The following is a 24,139-nucleotide window of genomic DNA, read 5'->3' as shown; positions in this document are numbered from 1 at the left end:
TTCTGTACCCAAGACACAGCATCAAGCCCGCAGACAGTATGCACTCAATATTTGCTTACTGCCTTGATAAATTACAGCATTCTAGTTTAACAGTTCATGTAGAACATGTCAGGCCAAGTGATTAAGACCCATGGTGATTCTGTCTGCACAACAGAATTTCCTGAAAATTTTTAAAAAGCCAAACTTAAAAAATGACACTTTTGAAAAATACCAGTTTCCATCCTGGACCTCCCACAAGAGGAGGGGGGCAGCACCTGGGAATGGGGTGGCGATCCCTGGCTTAGCAGACGGAAAACAGTGAGTCCTGGTGAACTTTACTCCAGTCTCTTCTCCTGACTTGCTCTAGGTGTGGGGCCAATCTCTGCATTTTTGGTGCCTACATTTCACTGCTTAGTAAAGTGGGAGTCTGGTCTGCAAATCCAAATTACACTGTGAGATGTCTACTCAAGCATTTTGAAATCCTAAGATGAGAGGCCACTCTGAGAGTCCAATCATGGTTGCTATTCCTGGCATTGTGGGTTTCTAGCACATGGGCTGTGAGCCTTAGGTTTCACCAAAATGATTTTTAATACAACCTCACTAAGGACTTTTTTTTTTTTTTACTGACACTGCCCCTTTAACAGAACAAAGGCCGCTCATCTGTTACCACCCTTTCTTCCCAGACCTCTGGTTCTGTGGTACAGAAGTTACACAAGCAGACCGTTAGACATGCATGCTGGCTGCTGGCTCTTCGGTGCTTTGTGCACTGATATCTCTCTGCAGAGAGGCAGCGAGTACCCAGGGAGAATGGGAGTGCACCTCACAGACACAGACAGACACCCCAGGTCAGACCTCAGGGGCTCCCTGCCTGTGGGCAGCTCTGAGCAGTGCCAGGCTGGTCCCCCTCGGGCGATCAGCAGTACCGGAAGTAGAGGGCACGGCTAATGTACATGTCACCATGCGGCTTATGGCCGCAGCCTCACCCCACCTTCGCTGTACAAGCTGCAGAGCAACAGGAAACGACCACGGTATATATATATATATATATATACAGCCACATTGTGTTTATCCAGAGGTGCTGTTTTGCACAGACTATTATGTGCTTTTTCACTGGGAGACGAGTTGGCATTTGCGTTTTCCTCGGGGCCTCCCAGGTGCTTGTAAAACTAATCAGTCCACCTGAGAAGGAAGAGGGACCTTTTGCCTCTTTGGTTTCTTCATTTTCAAGGTGAACAGACTCGTGCATTTTCTTTCCCAAGGGATTTCCGGATATATTCAGCCGAGGCTTGGAAAGGATGGGGACCAGCAGTAGAAAAATGCAGGATTTCCAGGAGCCTTTAAATACAGCCCATCTGGGAAAATCATTGATTCCGTAGATTGAAACTCACTAATTAGGCTTTACTTCCCCTCACTCCCCACTGCATCCTCCTGGCAAATAACTAAGCATACTCCTCACCCGCCCCGCTTCGTGGTGTATTCATCACACAGGCTTGGTCTAGTCCCCATGAACCCTACCAGAGGCAGAGTCGACAGGACAGCAGTGGTGTCAAGACTCAGGGAGTCACCCCTGTCCTCGCAAAGGGAAGGAGAAAGGCCTCTCACCCTGGGTCTCTCCTCTGAGCAGAGCCCTTCTTTACCACTTTGGAAGTGGCTTCCTGGGAAGGCTAGCTTATTTATCAGCCTTCTAGTACATTCTTGAATTGGGCCATGGCTTTAGTAATGGCGGTCTGCCCTTTACCACTCTCCTCTCTCTGCTGAATGAATACCGGACGAGTACTAGGATGATGTATGTGTATGTATGTGCGTGCGCGTGCTCGTGCTCAGCTGCTAAGTGGTATCTGACTCTTTTGCCATCCCATGGGCTGTTGCCTGCCAGGCTCCTCTGTCCATGGGATTCTCCAGGCAAGAATACTGGAGTGGGTTGCCATATCCTCCTCCAGGGGATCTTCCCGATCCAGGGATCGAACCCATGCCTCCTGCATTGGCAGGCGAATTCTTAATCGCTGAGCCACCAGGAAAACACTTAGGACAGTGGAGCGACTGAAATACTGCGAGAATGTGGTCTAATGTGTGCACTGGCAGACCCTGGGCAAGTTAGGAGACATTTCTGAGACATGGGTTTTCATCTGTAGGATGGGGATCATGAGGTGGTGAGGATTAGATGAGGGAGGATGGGTGAAGTATTCAGCACGGCCCCCACACAACCAAAGACATACATGGCAGGCAGAATGGAGGTGGTGAGAATAAAAATCAAAAAAGGGACTTCTGAGCAGGAAGAATCCTGCAGAGTACAGACCCTGATTCCAAGATCATCAATGTTTCTATGACCCCTTATTTCTAAAACTGACGTAGTTGGCTTGGCCAACATGAATGAACTCTGTGTTGGAAGATGAGAATAGCTTGGAGGTCAGTAGAGCAGGGAGCTCCCGAGCAGCATGCCGCTCCATAAAGGGACCCCTGAACATCTTAATTCTGCCTGCTCTGAGATGTTGAAGTTAACGATTCATTTGGGGGGGGGGCGGGGAAAGGTGGGGCATCCTTTGAGTGCAAGCATTCTGGAGAACGGTTTATAAATTGTCCTTACATCCCAGCCCTCCCAGCTAATGTTGGGGCGTGCTCTCCAGCCAGTTCAGAAGAAACCAGCTTGAGAAGCAGAAGTGACTGCCTCTCATTTCCATCCTTTAAAAACAGGCGGTTAGGGATGTGTTTCTCTTTTGTATACTTTCTCTTTGGCACAAGGAGGCCAAGGGTGTAAAAGAGACCTTGCTTGGACCGCAGCCAGTGTTCCTGCTTAGCGGGCCGCATCTCCCACGGGAAGCCCCGCATCCCTCCAACCTCACCCATTTCTCTTCCCACCTCTTTAATTGTCCCGCAGCCCGAACCATTGTTCAGTCTCATTACTGAAAGTCGAGCACACGGTGGCAGGGCCCAAGGCCTGTGGCTGTGTGTGCCTGAGATTAAGACTTTTATCTGATCTTTGACAACTTGCAGAGGAAATCCTGTTCCAAAACCCGGAGCCCCGAGCGAAAGGTTGCCAGCAGTTCCTCCCTCCCACCTGCGAGATGAATCAGGACACCTGAAATGTGAACATGGGCTCATTGTTTATAAATATAATAAGCTCACTTCCTGTCACTCTATTAATCCCTCCCCCTCCCTCTTTTCTTCTAAACTCAGTGCCTAATAAGGCCTCTGGGCAGAGCCCGGTCAGGCACCCTTTATGTCCTCGTCCACACCGGGTCACAGGGCAAGGGGCCCAGCTGAAGGCAGGTGCTTGCTGCAGGAAGCGCCAACACGGCCCATCTCTAGCGCACTAGGATTCCCCCAGGAGTCCAGCCAGCTCCTTATAGACCTAGACGGGCACCAGCAGCTCTGCATCGCCATGGAGCCCAGCGTGGGCCACCTCGAGGAATGAGAGAGCCGCAGGCAGAAGGCAAGGCTCTGGTGGTTGGAACAGAGGTCTGGGGAGTCGTGGGTTTTCTCCTCAGCCCACTCCCCAGCTAGGGAGCACACTGACTGTGGTTGGTTTTACATGGCATGCTGTATCCTTCAGCATGGTCTAGGTGGTGCAGACCCACCTGATATTCAGATGAAGTTGGTGATGCCCACCGGGGTGAACAGGGAGTAGAAACAAGATATTATTTTTTGTAACTGAAGGAGGGAATCCAAAGATGGAATTTGCCAGGGGAGGTGCCCCGATTTTTTCCTTTTCCCACCACTCCTGTCAGTTCCTTCATTGCAAATAGGAGCAGATCTGTTCATCAGTTAGTCCAGCGGTTTGCCCAGCGCTGTGCTGGGTGCCTGTGGGGAACACACAAAGAAGAGAAGGCTTGCCCGAGGGAGTTCACACCCGCAGGGACCACAGGAATGAGGAAGAAATGGTTGAGGAAAATGTGTGCACATCAGCACAAGCCAGAAACAGAGAGGGGGGTGCAGACCTGCCCCATCTGAGGGGCTCGCCCCCGTCCGACCCTCACGGAAGTCCGTGGGCACCCAGACCATCCCTAAGATCTCCTGCAGCTCCGTAAGCCTGTGCCGGATGCTGCTGGATAATTCAGAGGGAGAAGGCAGATGCTGCGGCCACTTCCCAAAGCCTCATCTGCTCCTGGAGTGGCCACTCCACCTCGGAAGGACCGCAGCTCCAAGAACGAGGGTGGTAGAACTGGGGGCTGCACCTGCTGGTCTTTCTTAAAGCAGAGCTGGAGAGAGCCCTCAGTTTGTTTTGTCCTGTTTCGGCTTGTGAGCAAAGTGAACTTGCTAGTCAGGATGGAAGTGGCCCAAGGGGAAGTGGGTCTGGGGAGGGAATCTTTACTTCTACCCGGGGAGGATGGAGGAGACGGCAGGGATGCTCTATTCCTTTAACGTTCACCCTCAACAAACAAACAAGAAGCAAAACCAGGCTGGCCCAGAGGATGGGCGTCCTTCTCCACGTCTGGACAGAGCCGCGGGAGGCGGCAGACGCTGGTCCAGGGTTACGAGGGGAGACCTCACCGCGCGTGCCTTTTCCCAGCCCCAGGTTCAGGTTCAGTATCACTGGCAGCTTGCAGTTGGCCACTGTGGCGGTGTTTATACCCGGGAAACAGGTTACATACATCAGAGAGCTGGTTGTTAAATAGTTAGGAAGGCTTCCAAGGTGGCTCAGGGGTAAAGAATCTGCCTGCCAATGCAGGAGATGCAGGAGATGTGGGTTTGACCCCTGGGTCGGGAACACCCTTAGAGAAGGAAATGATAATCCACTCTAGTATTCTTGTCTGGGAAATTCCATGGACAGGGGAGCCTGGTGGGCTACAATCCATGGAGTCGCAGAGTCAGACGCGACGGAGCATGCACGCAGGTGGGTGGGTGTGCCTACTTCTCAATCAGACGGGACTTGAACCCATGCCTCGAGGCCTCTGGCTGCAGCAGGTCAATGTTCGAAGCTGATGGGTCAGCCCTGTCCACAATCACTGCCGTGGACCCAGCACTCAAAGCTTGGCTGACTTCATCCCACTAAAAGGATGACACAGGCCTGACCTGCTGAGATGCGACGTCAGGAGTCTGAAAGCCTGACACTCTAGGGACCTTAAACAGTTTTCGGTGGCTGCCTTTCTAAACTGTAGGCTATAAGATATATACCACTGACCACTATCAATTTAGGAGCTGCTCTTGGCCAAGCACAGAACAAAGCACTTTGTGTAAGTTATTTCATCTCATTTCATTGTTGCCATAGCCTTATGAAACAATTTCCTCATTTTATAGTTCAGGAAGGTGAAGCTTAGGAGGTTCCCCAGCTTATCAGCAGCAGAGCTATGGTGTGAACCTAGATCTGTCCGATGCTAAAATGTGCTTCTTCCCAAGTCTACGTCTTTGCCGCTACACAGCATGCCTGTTATAAATCTTATTCTTCCTCCTTAAGAATACAACCAAATGGGACTTCCCTGGTGGTCCAGTGGTTAAGATTTCACCTTCCAAATGCAGAGGGTGCAGGTTCATTCCCTGGTTGGGGAGCTAAGATTCTACGTGTGCATACGTACTTAGTCACTCAGCTGTGTCCGACTCTTTGCAACCCTATAGCCCGCCCAGGGATTGAACCCACATGTCCTGAGTCTCCTGCACTGGTAGGTGGATTCTTCACCACTGAGCCACCTGGGAAACCAAGATCCCATGTGACTTGTGGCCAAAAAACCAAAACATAAAGCACAAGCAATACTGTGACAAATGCAACAAACTTCAAGAAGGTCCACATCAAAAAAAAAAAAAAATCTAAAAAAGAAAAAAAAAAAAATATATATATATATACACCCAAATGATATCAACTCTAAGAGGGACCACCAAGTGGTCCAGCTCTAAGTGGCCCAGCTCCCAGGGCCAGCAGGAGAGCACGCTCACCCTTCCCAAAGGCCAGCCCCTGCCCCCACAGAACACACTTCCTCTTCCCCCTCCTCTGGCCCAGCCGTTGTCCCTCCCCTCCTTCAACCTCTACTCAGAACTTACTTCCTCCTTGAAGCTTTCTGTCATTAACCCCACCCAGTGCCGATCACTTCGCCAACTCTGCTTCTCCTCAAATACTGACACACTTACCCTAGATTCCTCTGCCTTGCTTTCACAGCTGGAGTCCACTGGGCTCTTGTGCACTGAGCTGTGTCTTGTCCCCCTCTTTCGTCTTTCCCCACAGGGTTTGGCAGCAGGTGTGCTCCACGAGTGCCTCTTGGGGTGGCCTCTGTCTGTAGGTCTATGAATGGCCTGCCTGGCCATCCACAGATCTCCCAACAATCTGGCCAAATGACCTGAGCATCCTCTGTGTTCTGGTCAAAGGAGATAGTCACATAGAGTTTGGGCAGGAGGTCAGGAGAAGTAGCCCAGGCCTGTCAAGGTCACTCAAGGAGCTCTCCTGTCCAGCCTGAAACTTCTGAGGACTTCTTTTTTCGAACCTGGGCCAGACCAGGACTCAATTTCCTCCGAGAACATCTGAGGATCTCCTGCCTGGTCCTTCCTACTTCTTACCTTGAGTGGCAGGCTAAAACTAACAACGGAGTCAGAGTTTGAGGCTGGGTTAGGGGAGGTGCTTTTCTGCTTAATCAGAGTGTCCCAAAAGGTGTGAACACACTGGTGAGTGTGAGTGGGTATTAGCTGGGGACAGGGGACTCAGGACTCAGGATGCAGGTATAGGTGCTTTCCCAGCTCCCGAGTGGACCCAGGATAGAGGCCGGACCTAGGGTTTTCGGGAGGAAGATGCCAGTGATGTGGTGGTCACAGCGGGTGTGATTTGCATCTGGGAAGCCAGACTGTTTCAAACAGCTCCTCTAAAGCAGGTAGTCATTCCTGACAGGCTCCCAGCCTGTGTGGAGTCCACCCTCCTTCAGAGACCTCTCCTGCCTTGTCCCCTACTCCCCTGGGCCCAGGACATGCTGCAAGTCCTGCCTCAGTGCAGACCCAGTCGTGATCCCCACACCCTGGCGGCTAACATGTGAGCAGGCTCTCCTCCCGCACGGCCTGCCGCTTTTAGACTGGCACACACGGTTTTCACAAGACGGGTTTTTGTGGTTTTGTTTTGTTTTTTTTTTTTTTCCTTCATAAGTTTGCAGCTGCTAGTTTTGAAACCACCAGCCCTGAGGCAACTCAGTCAGAAAGAGAGCAAGAGAAAAAGAAAAGAAAAGGAGGGCCAACACACAAAGGGAGGACAAGCTATCTTTCTATAAATCGGGCACTGCAACAGCTAGGTCTGGGCTCAGGCTTGACCTTGCTCTGCCAGCCCTACAGGCTTCTCTTGGGACAGTCCCCTGGGGGCATGCGCGCAGGATAGATTTGAGGAAGTGAGTCTGAACCCCCTGCCCCTGACTGCCTGTGATCACAGGTCAGTGTGAGGGGCCGAGACGTGGGTTATGATCTGAAGGGGACCGGCCAGCCCCCTGGTACTGCTTGAAGACACGAGAGGGTGTGGATACCACGTGGTGTGCAAGCTGGGATTGGAAGGGGAAAGAGGAGGAGGAAGGCACAGGAAGACCCTGATTGAGTTTCCCAGGAGGGGGTGCTATTCAGGCCTACCTAGGGGGTTACTTTGCATATGCAAACTGAAGGATTTAGCTGAACACAGACTCCAGACCAGAAGAGCCAGAAATAAAGGAACCCAGAAACAACTACTCACACTCAAGTCTTCCCATCCCCCCTCCCACATCCACTGGCATTTGTGGCAGCTAATTATAGTTTTTATCTAAACCAAACACCTCGAGTCACAGCCTGGAGTCATAGCCCTGGCCACTTGTACTGAGTGGCTTTGGGGAGTCCCCCATTTGCTGGCAATCTGACCTGAACCCCATAGTTCCTTCTGGGGTTAATAAATGCAGTTTTCCCGGAGGAAAGAGGGAGAGTCCTGGAGATAATTACCAAGGAAAGAAACGAGAAATGGTGGAATCTCCAAATCGGGTCTGAGTGGGCTTCTGGGGATCTCTGCCTCCATGAACCTCTGTGCTTCTTCCTCAACAATTGTGCATTAGTTGTCTGTGGTCTTTTCCTCACCGTCTCCATTGCTCCTCCCGGATTTACAGGGGGGTCCCTTGAGGGCTAGGAATACCCAGCACAGTGTACGCTTTGCTTGTAGTAGCTGCCCTATAAATGCATAGTTAAAAGAATTGAATGAATATTGCTGATCCGACTCCCTTACAAACACAAGTACTGATTTTCTTGTTGGCCACAACATAAAATTCAAGTTCTCTAGAATCTGATACGAAAGTGACAGCTTTTGGGGTCAAGCCCAAGCTTCTTTCCAGCTTCCCCGCCCGCTGCCCTGTAAACGTGGCACACTTACTGACATCCGTCTCCCCTTCCTGCTCCCTCATCCTGGAATACGTGTGTGTATGTGTGCGCGTGCTCATGTCTGACTCTTTGCGACCCCACAGACTGTAGCCGGGCCAGGTTCGTCTATCCACGGGATTTCCCAGAAAGAATACTAGAACGGGTTGCCATTTCTTTCTCCACAGGATTTTCCCAACCCAGGGATTGAACCAGTGTCCTGGAATATCCTGCCAGGTAAATCCGAAGTCACTTTAAAAAGCCAACTCCATCATGAGCTGCCCTCCACGAAGCCCTCCCCAACTCTCCCAGCTATTTCCAGCAGAGTTGGTTGTTTCTTCAGTTGGTCTCTTGTGACATTTAGCACACAGTATTGTGAAAGAAAGCACTCGCCTTCCTTCAGAGTCTGCCTGTGTCCATCAGGACACTGAATTTATCAAAGACAAGAACCACATCTTACACATCACTGCATTCACAATGCCACACGGTGCCCAGTACATGTCTGATGATGAAACTAATGCAAGAAAGAATGGGCTCCATCCACCCCTTCCTTGCAAATCTCCAGCAGTCTTCCTGTACCCATTCTCCTTCCTTCCTTCTCTTTCCCCTACCATGCCCCCTCCTGGTGCTCAGCACATAGATGGCACCAGGAACACAATTCTTTTATTTCCACTTCTGAAATATCTCTATCCTGTGCACAAGCTCCACAGAATCACCCACAGCCATTGCTACTCACCACTGCTCACAAGCCGCCAACGCTTGTAAAGACGTTGATTTTGGCCTTTTATTTCCTAATGATGTGGACAGTCATGAGGATGAACCTTCCTGGATCACAACACACCTCCTCCAGGAAGCTCTCTTGCACTAGTCTGAACCCACAGGGACTTTCCTTTTCTTCTGTTTCCTTTTGGCTTATCCACATACACTGCCTGATCCCCAGCTTGTTCCTCTGTTCCCTTTCATAGTTCCACCGTAACTTTGAACTTGTATGCAGTTGTCAGCAGATATGTTTTTATCCTGGTTCTTCAGAGACTTCGCCCACCATAGTTCACAATACCTAATACACGATCAAAATACAAAATGATGCTCCTGCATTGACTTTGTGCATTGACACTCACATTCCCTGGACTATGGGTTTTCCCAAGGGAACTTTACCTGGTCCAACTAGCTGCTGGTCAGGAAGCAGTAACCAGAAATATCTCAATGACTATAAGTTCTGCGATGGAATAAATCTTCAATAACTGACTACCTTTTGCAAAGAGCTGACTCACTGGGAAAGATCCTGATGCTGGGAAAGATTGAGGGGCAGGAGGAGGAGAGGGTGACAGAGGATGAGATGGTTGGATGGCATCACTGACTCAAGGGATATGAGTTTGAGCAGACTCTGAGAGATGGTGAGGGACAGAGAAGCCTGGAGCACTGCCATCCATGGGGTCACAAAGAGTCAGACACGACTTAGCGACTGAAAAGGAACAACAACAACTCACACAGTTGCACTGTCATATGTAAAGCCGCACTACTGAGTCCCTTGGTTCAAATATTGATAAAACTGTGAAACCTTTGCCAGCAGAGAAAGCGCTTCTCCCAGAAGCTTCATCAGGTACAGCTCTGCAAGGTGTGCTGGAGCCTGGGGGCCACAGAGAAGAGATAGAATGCCCCAAATGAGGGCCACCTGTAGCCAGGTGGATCATGGGGCTTTCTGGAGTCTACACTCAACCAAACTGGTATCACTGGCCTGTTATGCTCCGTGTCTGAACATCCCCCTCCTGCACTCCCTTCTCTGGGTTGGGCTTCTCTGAGAAGCATCCTCGACATCATCTCCTGTCCTGCCCTCCCCCACGCCCTGTCAAAACTTGCCAGATTTGCCATATTCACAGGACCTTGCTAAGGTTGGCTCAGACAGTCATGTCAATGAGTAAGTTGCATTTTGACATGAGCTTCCCAGGGCTCAAAGGAATCAGCTCATGGTGATCATTTCAGGCAGATGGGATGCTGGGGCCGGATCTTTCAGAGCATCCCAGCTAAGCTACCTGGGATATCTGCTGCTAACGCCAGCTGTGGACAAGGGAAGGTCCCTCCACCCCATGCTACCTCCAAGACGATCAGGGAGTCTCTGACCTGGAGGACACTTGGCAGGAGTTCAGTTTGGAAGGGTTGGAAAGGAGCCCCCCACCCCCACCCCCACCCCCAATAAATACCTAGTCTGAGTCATCTGATTTGGAACTCAGGGTTTGGAAATTCACCCGAACGCCTCATTCCCAAATCTGACCTTCTAGAGAGTCTGGAGCTGGCAAGTTTCAGATTCATTTGCGTCAACATGTTGTTTGGTTAATGCAGCTGAGCATCTAAGCCCATTTTCTTAGAAACAGGAAATCCCAGTGTGCCAAGAGTAAACAGATCCCAGCCCCCAAAGTTCGAGTTCATTTAGGAACTCTCTGACCACAAGGGTCTGTGGGGCTGTGTGCTCAAGCCAGGCTCCTTTCCTGCCCATAACTGATCTTACCCAAAGCAATGGTCTCTCTACAGCTCAGCGGCTGGAAGAGCTGTGTGTTCAGGAGAGGCTGGGGCTGGACTAAGAGCAGGATTCCACTGTCAAACCTAAGACAGGAGTATCAAGGGTCTTACTTGGGAGGTATCTCCCCTGAGGCTCCCACCATCAACTCTTCGACTCTAATCGCTTCCCTTTATATTTTTCGTGTCGTCCATGAGAGGAGGGGTGTTAGCTGTTTTATCCTCCATCCCATCATCAGCCCTGCAGTGTGCTGCATGCCTGCTAAGTCACCTCAGTCATGTCTGATTCTTTGTGACCCCGTGGACTGTAGCCCACTAGGCTCCTCTGTCCATGGGATTCTCCAGGTAAGAATACTAGAGTGGGTAGCCATGCCCTCCTCCAGGGAATCTTCCCGACCCAGGAATGGAACCTGTGTTCCTTATGTCTCCTGCATTGGCAGGCAGGTTCCTTACCACTAGCGCCACCTGGGAAGTCCAATCCTGCAACAGGAGACACTAAATACCTACTGATGGAATGAATGAATGATTGACAAAGCAGACCATGCGAGTTCAGGCTTTGATGAAGGGCTTGGCTGACTCAACTCTGCAAGGTATCATGCTGGGATAAACGGCACAGCTGCTGGTCCTCCCAGAAAATTCTCCCTCACAGACTTGCCAGCACTCAGTTGGGAAGGACAGATTCTCTCGAAGCTGCCAGGAGGTTCCAGCTTCTCAAGGCTGGCCAAGTGAGCTCTGGTTCATGGGGGCTGGAGGAGAAGAAGGTCATCGGCTGGGTGGAGGGGGACAGGCAGGGGGTGGCCAGAGGGGCTCCTGCTGCGGAGAGGTCTGGCTCCCTCGCCAGACAAAGAGCTCTCAGAAATCTACCTCCCCCACCTCCAGCACACACGGGGTGGGCAGGGAGGCTTGGCCTCTTTCTGACAAGCAGACCGGCTGACCCTGCTGCTGGGAGGGCAGAGGTGTGGCAGACAGCCGCCGCCCCAGACGCCAAGTCGCTGAGCAGCCACTGCCGGGCCTGACGACGGAAGAGGCAGCTCTTCTGTTATTAGTGGCTGCTTTCCACGTCTGTGTAAGTCAAACAGCCTATGCAAAAACTAAGCCTTGTGGTAGCAGCAAACTCAGAGATGTAGGTGTCCTGGTGCTATCAGATTGGGCCCTGGACTGGCCTGCAAGTCCTCAATCCAGCCTCCCTCTGGGTGACCCAAAGGGGTGAACCCAGGCCCCTGTGCCTCCTGATTTCCAACTGAAGGGGGATCCTATAGCTGCTTCAACATCCCTTTTTCAGCACTTCATGTGAGATCATTTCTAAAGCCCATAAAAGATATTTTATTAAAATAGAAAAGAAAGAATTCAAGCCCTGTTGGGCTTCCCTACTGGCTCAGACGGTAAAGAATCTGCCTGCAATGCCAGAGACCTCTGTTCGATCCCTGAGTCAGGAAGATCCCCTGGAGGAGGAAATCGTTACCCACTCCAATATTCTTGCCTGGAATATCCCACGGAGAGAGAGGAGCCTGACAGGGTACAGTCCGTGGGGTCACAAAGAGTCGGACTCGACTGAGCCACTAACACTTTTCTAGCCCTGTTATAAAACACCATCCCAGCTCCAGAAGTTGAAGAGTAGCAAGATGACACATACTGTCCAAAAACGCGGCACTTAAAGCTCACGGAGGGATTATCTGTCAGTCCACAGGACACAGTGACCTGCCACAACGCCTGATGATACAGGGAAACATTCATAATTAAATACAAAGAGAATAAAAGGAGGTTGCAAAACAATACGATTCTGGTTATACAAAAACCAGACATGGATGTCTATATGTCTGCATGAAAAAGATTGGAAGGAAATGCACCCGAATATTAATATGTTGTTTTCTGGATTGCTAGACTGCAGGAGCTTTGACATTTTCCCGGATTTTTCCATATTCTCTAAATTTTATACAAAGATAATGTAGTACTTTGAAAATTGCTATTAAAAAATACTTAAAAATAAGCAATAGATTTAATGAGTAAAAGAAAAAATGTAAGCCAAAAAAACAGAGAATCAAAGAAGTCACAGTCTATGCAGGAGGCTTGCCAGGGAATGGATTAGCAGCATAGGTGGGTTAATGCACTTCTCATTCTGGTCCCTGCCTCTTTGTGTCTCTCCTCTCATTTCACACCCCCACCCAGCTCTGCTCCTTCCAGTCGATGCCTGGGCAGGGCTCCGCTCACACCTTGCTTTCCTACTGCACCCGCCAGCCTGGCATTCCTGCTAGCTTATTGCAGGAGAGCGAGAGACCCTAGAAGCAAAAGAGGATGTGATGAACATAACTCAGCTCCCAAAGTGCAAGGTAAGTCTCGCTTCTTGTTCTACGCCACCCGAGATTTCTCCAGCCTCACAGAGTCTCATCCTTTCTGCATGCAGAGCCCTCGGTGCCTGTGTGTGAGGTGCCACTGGAAAGTGAATCAGGGAGATTTCACTGAGCTCTACGCGCAGCTTCTGCCAGAAACTGGCTGCCCTAGATCCCCAGGGGAATATATTCAGGGTAAAAGTAAGTCTTAATAATACATAAACGTACATGCACACACACCTCTATTTAGTATGTGTGGGTGCAGAGATAAGTATGCAGCATACAGACATACATGCACACATCATACGCAAGTAGACGAGCAAAGAGGGGAGAGTTTGAGGGCACACACACACACAGAATTCTGTCCTCACAACATTATGAAATGGTATATTTTCTTCATCCAACTGATGAAGAAACTAAGCATCCAAGAGGTTAAGTCATGGCCGGAAGTGGCAGGGCTACAATTTAAACACCGATCTCCCCAACCTGGACCCGTCGGCAGAGGGCCCTTCCCCCTCCTCTATGGAAGTCCCGGCAGGCTGTTGTGGTCCTAGTGAGCCCAAAAGCTCCATAATTACCGGGTTGGACTTGGCCTCCAGAATAACCATGACAAAATTTGTGGAAATGTTCACAACAGCTCTTCACTTCCAGGTTCTGAGATCAGAAACGGAAGTTTCAAAATACCGAAAGTTCGTTTATGTTGAACATACTGCTTGGGCGAAAAGCAGGAAGTCCAAGAAAGCCTGATCTCATGAGATTTTTCAGCCCAATTTGGATCCACATCTGCACTTCTGGATTTTCCACTGAGTCCAACCTCAGCTGCTCTGCAGCTTCTCCCATTTCACTGACTCTCCACCTACGGGGGTACAGATAAATAACACAGTCTGTGGCCACTAACTAAGATTTATCCAGCAATCGGCCGGTGGCGAGGTGGTCAGCTGGGCCGGGCAGCAGACAATTGAAATTTGACAAATCTGCACATTTCTTTCTGTAAAGGTTTCTTAAAAACCAAACCAAAACAAAAGCTCTAAACAATAAGTCATCCAAATAATGGCTTCTGTGCTTGTTTCCAGGTGCAGGAAACAAGTGGAAAGGAATCTTGCCACCTACTCCTTCCCGCAGACCTGGCCTCCCCATGGGTCAGACCCTGGCCGGGCTGGGAGAGGATGGGAAGGAAGTGGACCGACAGCGGGCCTGGGTTGCCAGCTTTGGGGGAGCCTCAGAAGACTGAGGGGGGATCATTTCTGTATCCCATTTAGTTGATGGCAGGAACTGGGATTAGAATCTGGTGGATGGCTTCCGGCTGCCTCTCTTTCCAGCTGTATTACCTGCCTGGCCACCTCTCTGCATTCAGATGAGTTCACAGCATCACAGAGTTTCTAAGTGACTGGGTATAGCTGAACGTTAGCTGTTATAGTGTTTACAGAAGGGTGGTTACTACAGCTGACGCTATTTTTAATTGGAGTCCCCTTCCATTCCTGAGTTCCCTGGGCAAGTCAGTATTTATGAGGCTTCCCTGCCAGAAGATTTAGAGGGTCCCAGTTCACCCCACTCCCACCATCCCCGCACCACCTTAGATGCCCCCACATTAACATCTGGAAGATTTCTGCAAAGCAAGAATCTGCAGCGCCCTGTGGTCTGGCTCCTCTACTCACAGACTGGAGCACGCTCGCTTGCAGTGCAGCTTTGAATCAGCCACACCCAACTGAAACAGTCCAGGAGAAGGGCAGACCACACCTTGCAGACCCCTCCTTCACCCTCTTTTCACTCTGAGGAGCTCAGGCACACGTGGGTTCCTGCCTCGCCTTGTGAATCTGTGCACACTGTGCAAAGGAGGTGTAGCCTAGCAAATGTAGCCGCTGTGTGGCCTTGAGTGAATCACTGAACATCTCTGGGCCTCAGTCTCCCCCTCATAAAAGCTAATGACAACATCTGACTCGTGGGTGGCTGTGCGCCCAACAGGGACGTGTCTATAAAGCGCCAGGGCACACGTGGGCACAGGCACTTCCCGCCTGCCCTGTGGTGCAACCCTGCCCTTTGGGGTGGGGTAAACCCTGGGGGCCTAAATGTCTTAGAAGCAGGCCCTCTGAGCTCCAGGAGAACGGCCAGAATCTAGAAGCACAAGTCCTCAAATCTGCAGTGCAATTTTCAGGGGAGAGCAGCGGAATTTCTTACACTTAACAGTCATTAAATAAATACCACCTTAGAGCAGAACCTTAAATGAGACGGCTCTTCCATTCGAGACGGCCTTCTGGGCATCACTTCATCCTGACACAGGTCCTGCTCTGTTTCCTTGGCCACCCTGCAGGTGCACATGCTTTCCTGGGTACCCTGGCTGGGGTGCACTTGGAGCAAGCCCCCAAACCCACCCCATTGCTGAAAGCTGCAGCGGGAGGACACGGGGCCTTTCATGTGGCAGGGGCGGGCGTTTGTGCCCCGGAAGCCAAGCTGGTGGGCAGAGGCCACGGCCGCCGCCGCTTCCTCCCCACCTTGGAAAATTACACAGAGTGCCGCTCTGCCCACTGGCTGCCAGGAGATGCCCTGCTGGGTTCTGAAACGATCCCACCTCCTTAGATTGAAAAACAATGATGTGCCCGCAGCGGCCAGCTTGCCCTTTCCTCCCCCTCCTCCTCCCTGCCCTGGAAAAAGTACAGGATCTGTAAACAAGTCATTAGATTCGAGGTCCTGCCCAATTTAGACCTTTGTCTCAGTTTTCTCCAGAGTAAACTCGTGGTCACACCCACCCAAACCAAGCAGAGCCCAAAAGGAACGCCGAGCCCTGCGGCCAGGCTAACCACAGCTGACCCCACCATGCCCAGGGCTCGGCGCGCTCCCGGGGCTGGGAGGGACTGAGGGAAGGCCCAGCGCCGGCCTCCGCCAGGGCCAGAGCCAGGCGCTCGGACGGGCCAACGGCTAAAAGCTCCGTCTCTGGGTTCAATTCCCCAAAGCAGTTTTCATTTTGCAAATGCCTCCCCAAACTATCAGAAAACCAAAAGTCCACCTCCTTTGAAGTCTGGCAAGAACCCCCCACCCCCACCCCAGATCAGCTTCTCTTTATTCCTGTACTTCCCGTACAGGCAGGCTTCTAGAAAACAGAGGTTGGAGAAAATGAAAGTCAATGCCAAATACTAACCAGACAGAAGAATAACTGCTTTTCCCCACAGCCCCCCACCCCCAGCTCTGGCATTACGGGCTGGGGGACTGGGCCCCTCTCCTGCCGCCGTAGATCTGTTTATTCTGCACTCCATAAAGGGAAACCAGGCCCTTCGCTGACATTTTGGCTTGGAGGGGGTGGGGAGGGAAGGAGGTCCAGAATTTAAACTCAAAACCAGATCAGCTTCGCTAAATCTCCTAGTGCTTTTTTCTGTGATTCCTCAATGGGCCACATTGTGCGATTTGGGCTTTTAACTCTCCCAGCCTGCGCACCCCCATCACTAACAGTCTGGCTCTGAGCTGCCACGAATGCCGTAAACTGCAGTGACCCCTTTTTGACTTCCAACCCCGCCGGTGCTCCCCAGATGAAATTAGGGAGCAGCAGGCACGCGAGGGGCTGGGCTGCTCCCCGTTCCCACCGCACTCCTGGCTTTTCTCTGCCTCTCCTGTCCCTGCGGCAGAGAAATCTGTGTCTATGCCCCAAACCTGGCTCTCCCGAGTGGACCGGGGCTTCCTTTAAACAATGAAACAGGGAATTTCCTTTGTCCTGGAAATGTTCCGCTTGTCATCCATGTTATCCTTATCAGCAGACCACAGTGCACCGAGCAAAGGCCCCTCCATGCTTGGGACCCAGGGGGTATCATTGCAAAATGTTTTCTTCGCTTTTTCCTCTGCCTCGAATTCAAAGCCTGACCTTTATCGGTGGAATTCAATCAGGTCATCGCTCAGATTCCCCAGCGGGGAAATAAAAGTAGCACAGGCAAATCCTATTGTTTCCATTTCAAGAAGGTTAGAAATGCGTTCTCCCCCGTAGCATCCAACGAAACGGGATGGGGTGGGGGATAGAGGATGTAATAAAAAACCCTCAGAAACAGTAGACTAGAATCCCCCACTCTATTTATACAGTCTGTTCTTCAGCACTGCTTTTGCTAGTTTTCAGGTAGTTCATTTGTATTTGAACAAGTTTGGAAAATATTTTTCCCCTTTAAACAACAGAAGAGCAGTACAGGCGTACTTTGCTTACTGGGCTTCACAGATGTCGCATTTTTGACACACTGAAGGTTTGTGGCCACCCTGTGTCAAGCACATCTCTTTGTGCCATTTTTCCAATAGCGTTTTGTGTCTCTGTGTCACAGTGGCAATTTTCACAATATTTCAAACTGTTTCATCATTATCGTATTTGTTATTGGGATCTGTGATCAGTGATCTTTGATGTTGCTTCTACAACTTGCTGAAGGCTCAGATCCTGGTTAGCATTTTTTAGCAGTAAAATATTTTTTAATGAAGGGTTTCAGACGCAATACAGTTGCACACTTAATAAAGTATAAACGCAACTTTTCCTAAGAGAAATTGAAAAATATTGTGACGTGCTTTACGCTGATGCTGGCTTTACTGCAGTGCCTGGAACTGAACCACTGTCACCTTGGAAGTCTGCTCCAATAGTTAGGAAGAGGGGTGGAGGCATGTGGGAACGCCAGAAGGCCAAAGGAATTGCAAAAATCAACTGCTAATGTTAACACTCTTGTATTCTGGGGCAGAAATAATTAATTGTATATGTTTAGTCACTTAGCAACCCTGAGCCCTTATTCGGAAAAGTTCAAAACATTTCACATATGTAGGGAGTAAAGTCTCTGAAATCAGACGGACCCTATGAGTTGCATACACTTTGAACAAGAAACTTGGGTTTTCTGCACTTGGTTCCTCTTAGGTAAACTCTAATGACAGATGTAACCCACGGGCTGTGGTAGAAATGAAGTGCTAAAATGCACTGAAGGGCTCAGGACAGTGCCTGGCTCATCTATAACTACTCAATATTATTATTATTGTCATCATCATCTTTTTTTAGTTGCAGCATGCAAACTCTCAGTTGCGAATGCAGGATCTAGTTCCCTGACCAGGGATCGAACCTGGGTCTTCTGCACGGGGAGTGCTGAGTCTTGGCCACTGGACCAACCAGGGAAGATCCCACCATCATTACTGACATTATTGAAACCTCCTGGAAAGTTGTTTTAAAGTAAATAAATAGGTAGAGGACACAGTCACTCCAGAAAAGACCTTAAAAGCCAATCCCAGTTCTTGACCTCTGTAAAGTTTTAGACCAGATGGCTTTCTCTGAAATTCTAGCAAACACTCGATATAGATAGCACGCGTCTTCAGCAGGGGTTTTTGTTTTCTTCTTTTTGTTTTTGATCTTACAAAATGCACTTACAGCCATTTTTATTACAACATCACTTCGAGGTAAAATTATCATTGGCAGAATCTCTTTGCTCTGAAGTTGAGGAAACCAAAGCATGAGGAGGTCCAGGACCTGCTGAAGGGCTGAGGGCAGCTCACACCGAGGCCGGTGAGCATGACTTCCAGAGCCCTGTGTGCCCAAGAGCAGCCTTACTCTTCCAGTAAGGAGGTCTGCAAGGCTGAGAACAAGTCCAACCCATATGCTGTGGGAATCATCAAAGATAGAAAGAAGCCTTAGAGAATCTTCCTGCCCTTGACATTTCTGGATGCACTGCATATTCAAAACATATCAATCCTCCACTTAAATACACTTTTTAAAAAAAAGTCTATCAGCCAATACAAAGGAACTTAATGTGCTCAGTCAAATACTACTCTGATCATGTCTTTGAAACCTTGAAAGTCATTGTCCTCTTGAGATACTCTTTACTCACTTTACTTGCCTTTACTGAAGAACATGGCTTACAGACCCACAGACAATGCCTAGAGGCACTAAATGTAGCCGAGCGGTAGGAAGGCAGCGTTTCATTCATTCATTCCGCGAACACTTCTTGAAGGCCTGTTCTCCTTCATGCCTCCTCTTGCTTATCATTCAGGGTTCAGCCTAAATGTCACTTCCTTGGGGAAACCTTTGACCTCTGAAACTGGTTAGGTCCCCATAGTACACTCTCCTGAAACATCTTCTACTTCCTTTTTCACAAAACTCTTTGCCCTTATAACAACACACCCAGTATCTCTTTTCCCACCTTGACTACAATTTCTGTACCAAAAACTGCCTTGCCTGTCTTTTTTCTAACTACTGTAATCCCAGGACCTGGCACACAGAAAGTGCTCAATAAATACACGAATATCACTACCATATTTAAAATGGATAACCAACAAGGACCTACTGTGCAGCACAAGGAACTCTGCTCAATGTTATATGGCAGCCTGGATGAGAGGGGAGTTGGGGTGAGAATGGTTTTACATGTATACATATGACTGAGTTCTCTGTTGTCCACCTGATACTATCATTACATTGTTAATTGGCTATACTCCAATATAAAATAAAAAGTTATAAAAAAATAAATATGCAACTATGCGCAGGGAGCTGAGGTCTCAAAGACAAACTGGTGGGGTGTCTGTCCTCAAGAAGCTGACAGCAAACAGTGAAAACCCACACTTCAGTGCTTGCCATGATGTACCAGGAGTCACTGAACTATCACCATCACAGAATTATATTCTGCACACCCATCCTTACTTTATTCCAGATGCAATCTGAAAAGAACAAGGATGGAAGATTTCAAACTGCAGAGAGTTTTCTGAAAATGCGTGAGCCATAGAAGTACCAGACTCTTGATGGATTCTATACATAATCAGCATGAGATGATCCAAGGCTTGAATTGGGCATTCACAGGTGCCCAGGAGTTGATTTGTACTTTCTCCTTTCTAGAGGGCAAGTGTAAGAAAGAAGCAGGACCACAGTGGTTCACCACTCCTAAAACCATCGTGCAGTTAGTTAGCCTGCAGGGAGCTCTGCTCTATTTTCTCTGTAACATCTGTCCATCTTGATTTTAAACAATTCAGCTCAGAAATGTACACCACTGATTCAGGGGGTAGACACAGGATGAACCTTCTCAGTGATTAGTTGAAGACTTCCCAAGCAAAAGCCACCACAGCTCTGCTCATGAAGAGGCCTTAGGGGGACTTCCCTGGCAGTCCAGTGGTTAAGAATTCCAATGCAGGAGGTGTGGGTTCGATCCCTGGTCCAGGGAACTAAAGATCCCACAAGCGGTGGGGCAACTAAGCTTGCGAGCTACAAGGAGAGAGCCCACACAGCCAAAAAAAAAAAAAAAAAATCAGGCCTTAGGAAGGAAGTCGGATCTCCCCAGAGAAGAACAAGGTGTTTATTCCTCACGGTCATTCCAAAGCCACAGCAGGTACAGCATGTCATATGATCGATTTTCCATGGGTCAGGGTCATGAAGGAGGGAGAAAAATTCCTCCATGCCTTGGACATATCAAGCGTGTGGGTCCCAGTAACAGAGAACAACACAAAGCAATGGAAGTCCAGGGAATATGCACTGGAGGGACACCGGGGTTCAAAGTCACCATTCTACCTACCCGTGTGCTAAATAAGTTGCTTTGTTCACATTTAAACTTAAGAAGAAATCTACTTACAATGAATTAAAGGGATCTTGGAACTCAGAAAGCCAAGTCTCTGTTAAAAGGATGGAATCTGCCGTCAGAGAAAATCATATTTTCATGGCAGGACAAAGCATTAGGACTGAAAATGACCTTGAAAACAATTGATCATCATGCCAGCATTTTACAAATGAGGAAAATGAAATCACCATGTTCTGGAGGATTCCCTGTGGCTGAGGTCATTTTCAGTGAAAAGGTCTACAGGAAAAGCCCACACCTTTCTTTGACAAGCCTGATATACACTTAATCTTCTTTTGTGAATATCCCGGTGACAGATTTTGAGTGCACCCATTTTATGGATGGGAAAAGACAGCATTATACTCTTAAAGGCCAGTGTAGAATTGGCAATGAAGCCAAAATACTAGATGGTAGCCTTAGTTCCAGCCCCAGGCCAGCATTGGTAATATTTGGGTAAAGATGGATATCCACTTTTCCTTTGATTTTGCTTTAATGTCAGTCATAAGCATCAATGGAAATGTTAGTCTCTATGTGGATCACACATTGCTGACTCAAATAAAAAATAATTCACATAAACACACTCTCCAGCTGAATTCAGATTTTAAGACCGTTTTGACCTGAAATACACAGACTTGCATGGTCTAATATGGGAGCCACTAGCCACATGTGAATTAAATGTAGATTAACTGGGAGGAAATGGAATGAAACTAAAAACTTACTTCTTCTTTGCACCAGCCACATTTCAAGGCCTTAGAAGCTACCTCAATAGCTAGGTTAGTGGCTACTATAGTGGATGGTGTGCAATAGGGCATGTCCCTCCTTTGCAGAAAGTTCTACTGGACATCCCAGATGAAGACAATTTGCTTAATCTTCCACTTTGCCTTTAAGATCAGGTTAAGAAAGCTGGTAAGTATTAATGAAGTTTCCCAAATCTCTTATCCTAAAAGTTATGTAGAACCACGTCTCTCATGAGGTTGCCAATGCATCAGTCTTTTCTAAAAACAAATGTTCAAGCATTCTACAGACCAGGAAAATATCACTCTCCCTTCCACTCACATAATTTAAAACCAGAATGTTAGAGTTACTTGAAAAAGATTAGAACGTGTTAATTAGCTATTTCCAAATCTGTAACATCTTTAGGCAGGACATTGGACATAGCTAAGATGGTAGGATATTAAGTATATCTAGAAAATCGTTATACAATCTAACCTCCCAAAGATAGATACCACTGTCAAACAAAACGAATTTTCTGCAAGGCTGAGTTAATTCCCATGTGTGAGACATTCTCCATAGTTTGAAATATGTATTTGAGATGCTCTCTAATCTCTTTACCTTTACTCTGTGGTTTCGGTGTAGAAAAAACACAGAATATTCCTTCAATACAGTCTACAGATCTTGGTGGTCCTTTGCTTTCACGGAGAAAGAAGTGGTGGGGTTGATCTTAGCTGGACTGTGGTTCCTAAAGAACTGATAGATCAACGTCTGAGGAGCTCAGTGTCCACCCTGTGGACTTTTAAATCCCAATTTTGTTGGCCAAGAAGAAAGCCCTAATACCTAATTCAACATGTTCAGAAAAAGATGTCAGGAGAAGCTTTTCATCAGAATCCTAAATGTCTAGACGAGCCTTTTAAAATGAAAAGAGCCAACTTCATTTTCCCTTTTTTGTGTGTGTCTCATTATCACCTAGCTGCTTCAGTGTGGGTATAACCGGGGTAAACATTCTTCCCCTTCGTTCCACCTCTGGTCACACAGTCATACTGGTTGTGCAGTGCAGCACGGAGATAGACAAGCTTTCCCAAAATGTTACCGATGCAGGATGAGAACAAAGACACAGCTTGCCTGTTGAGTCTCCGTGCCTGGGGGAAGAGCCACCGTCATCTCTGCCTTCTGCTCCAGCAGAGGAGCATCTGCAAAGTAGATGACTTCTTCCACACTGTCACCCCCTCACTCACACTCAAGTCAGTTTCAGCTTTCAGTTACTTTCGCACTTAAACCATCACATCCCAAACCAATCCAGATTCCTTGATCAGGGGCGTTCAGTCCTACAGTTCCTCCTAGGTTGGAAGACTCTTCTTTTTGGAAGTGGAAGGTAAAGCAGAGCCTATGGAAGGACTGGAATGTCAGCTCCCTCTGAGTCAACCCACTTCAGGCCTGGTCCTGCGTTCCCACGGGGACAGGGAGGAGACACAGGAGGTGGTACAAGTGGTGGGGGCAGTGGTTGCTCACTAGATGAGCATTGGAAAACCATTCCCAAGGGGAAGTGGTACAAGATACATGGCTTATATTCTAGGAGGGTTTTTGACTCTTTAAAGGCAGAGACAAAAGTTAAAAAACAAAATGTGAGTAGCATAGTTTGGACAAGGGAATTTTGTTTCCCTGGTGTTTTCAGTTGGACACAACTCTTTATCAGCAGCACAAGCCTGGAATTCCTGAAGCTGCACTCACATCCTGCCATCAGGTTTTACGTAAAACCCCCATTGATGGGGATGGGAGTTTCACGAGGAGAACAATGGCCGGATATGAGGGAGGGGAGAGGAGGAATATGGGATGTTTGGTCTGTTCTGGTCCATTCGTAGGGGAGAGTGTCTCTACTGGCAAAGAGATATGAATAAATAACTGACGAGTTTCACCAAATGCAAGTAAGTCTTGGGAACCATGAAAGTCAGAAAAAAAGTAACCCATGGACTCCATTTAAGCAACACTTATTATCTGTTAGGGTTTCCCTAGTGGCTCAGATAGTAAAGAATCTGCCTATAATGCAGGAAACATGGGTTCCATCCCTGAGTCAGGAAGATACCCTGGAGAAGGGAATGGCAACCCACTCCACTATTCTTGCCTGGAGAATTCCATGGACAGAGGAGCCTGTTATGTTCAAACATCCACCTGGATGAGAATAATAACTAAGATAATAAGAACCAGCATTTACATTGCTGTTTACTCACTAAGTCATGTCTGACTCTTTGCAATCTCATGGACTGTAGCCCCCCAGGCTACTCTGTCCATGGGATTTCCCAGACAAGAATACTGGAATGGGTTGCCATTTCCTTCTCCAGAGGATCTTCCCAACCCAGGGAATGAACCCACGTCTCCTGCTTGGCAGGCAGATTCTTTACCACTGAGCCCCCTGGGAAGCCCATAACTCTTTACAAAGTGCTTTTTCTTCCACACTTATTTTGATTCTTATTATTGGTCAGTATGGCAGTAGAAAACTTCATATTACTTATGACTGGTCTTATTTTACAGATAGGAAGGGAGGAGATGAGAGAATATCTGGCCCGAGATCACACAGCTAATCAGCTGCTTTCAAACCTAGATTTTCACACTTTGAATTGCACAGGAGCCATTCTGCCAGCATCATGATAATCTGCAAAACACTATAGCATCTCACTGCCCACCAGAATAAAGGTTTTTGTCACCTTTCTCAGCCAAGAAGCCCCACACCGCATCCCCACATGACACTGTGTGAACACGAAGTTACACTGTCTAACTCCAGCTTAACAGGGCTAACCAGCCCGTAACAATAAAGAGAGA

General features: G+C 48.5%; 1 protein-coding gene across 6 annotated transcripts in view; it reads right to left on the bottom strand.

Annotated features, from left to right (window-relative positions):
* FLI1 (Fli-1 proto-oncogene, ETS transcription factor) overlaps positions 1–24,139 on the bottom strand; it is a 139,651-nt gene that overhangs the window by 89,676 nt on the left and 25,836 nt on the right. For 2 of the 6 annotated variants that reach the window (XM_042238109.2, XM_042238111.2), the window contains exon 1: positions 6,037–6,483. The exons of 3 other annotated variants lie outside the window; for them this stretch is intronic. In XM_042238109.2, coding sequence (XP_042094043.1) covers positions 6,037–6,210 — 174 coding nt within the window. In that variant the 5' untranslated portion in view covers positions 6,211–6,483. Of the gene's footprint in view, positions 1–6,036; positions 6,484–7,839; positions 8,062–24,139 lie in introns of those variants that run through there. One more of the 6 variants, XM_042238110.2, reaches the window with a different exon arrangement.

Source organism: Ovis aries, chromosome 21, assembly GCF_016772045.2.
Source record: "Ovis aries strain OAR_USU_Benz2616 breed Rambouillet chromosome 21, ARS-UI_Ramb_v3.0, whole genome shotgun sequence".
NCBI lineage: Eukaryota > Metazoa > Chordata > Mammalia > Artiodactyla > Bovidae > Ovis > Ovis aries.
This window is presented reverse-complemented; position numbering and strand designations above follow the sequence as displayed.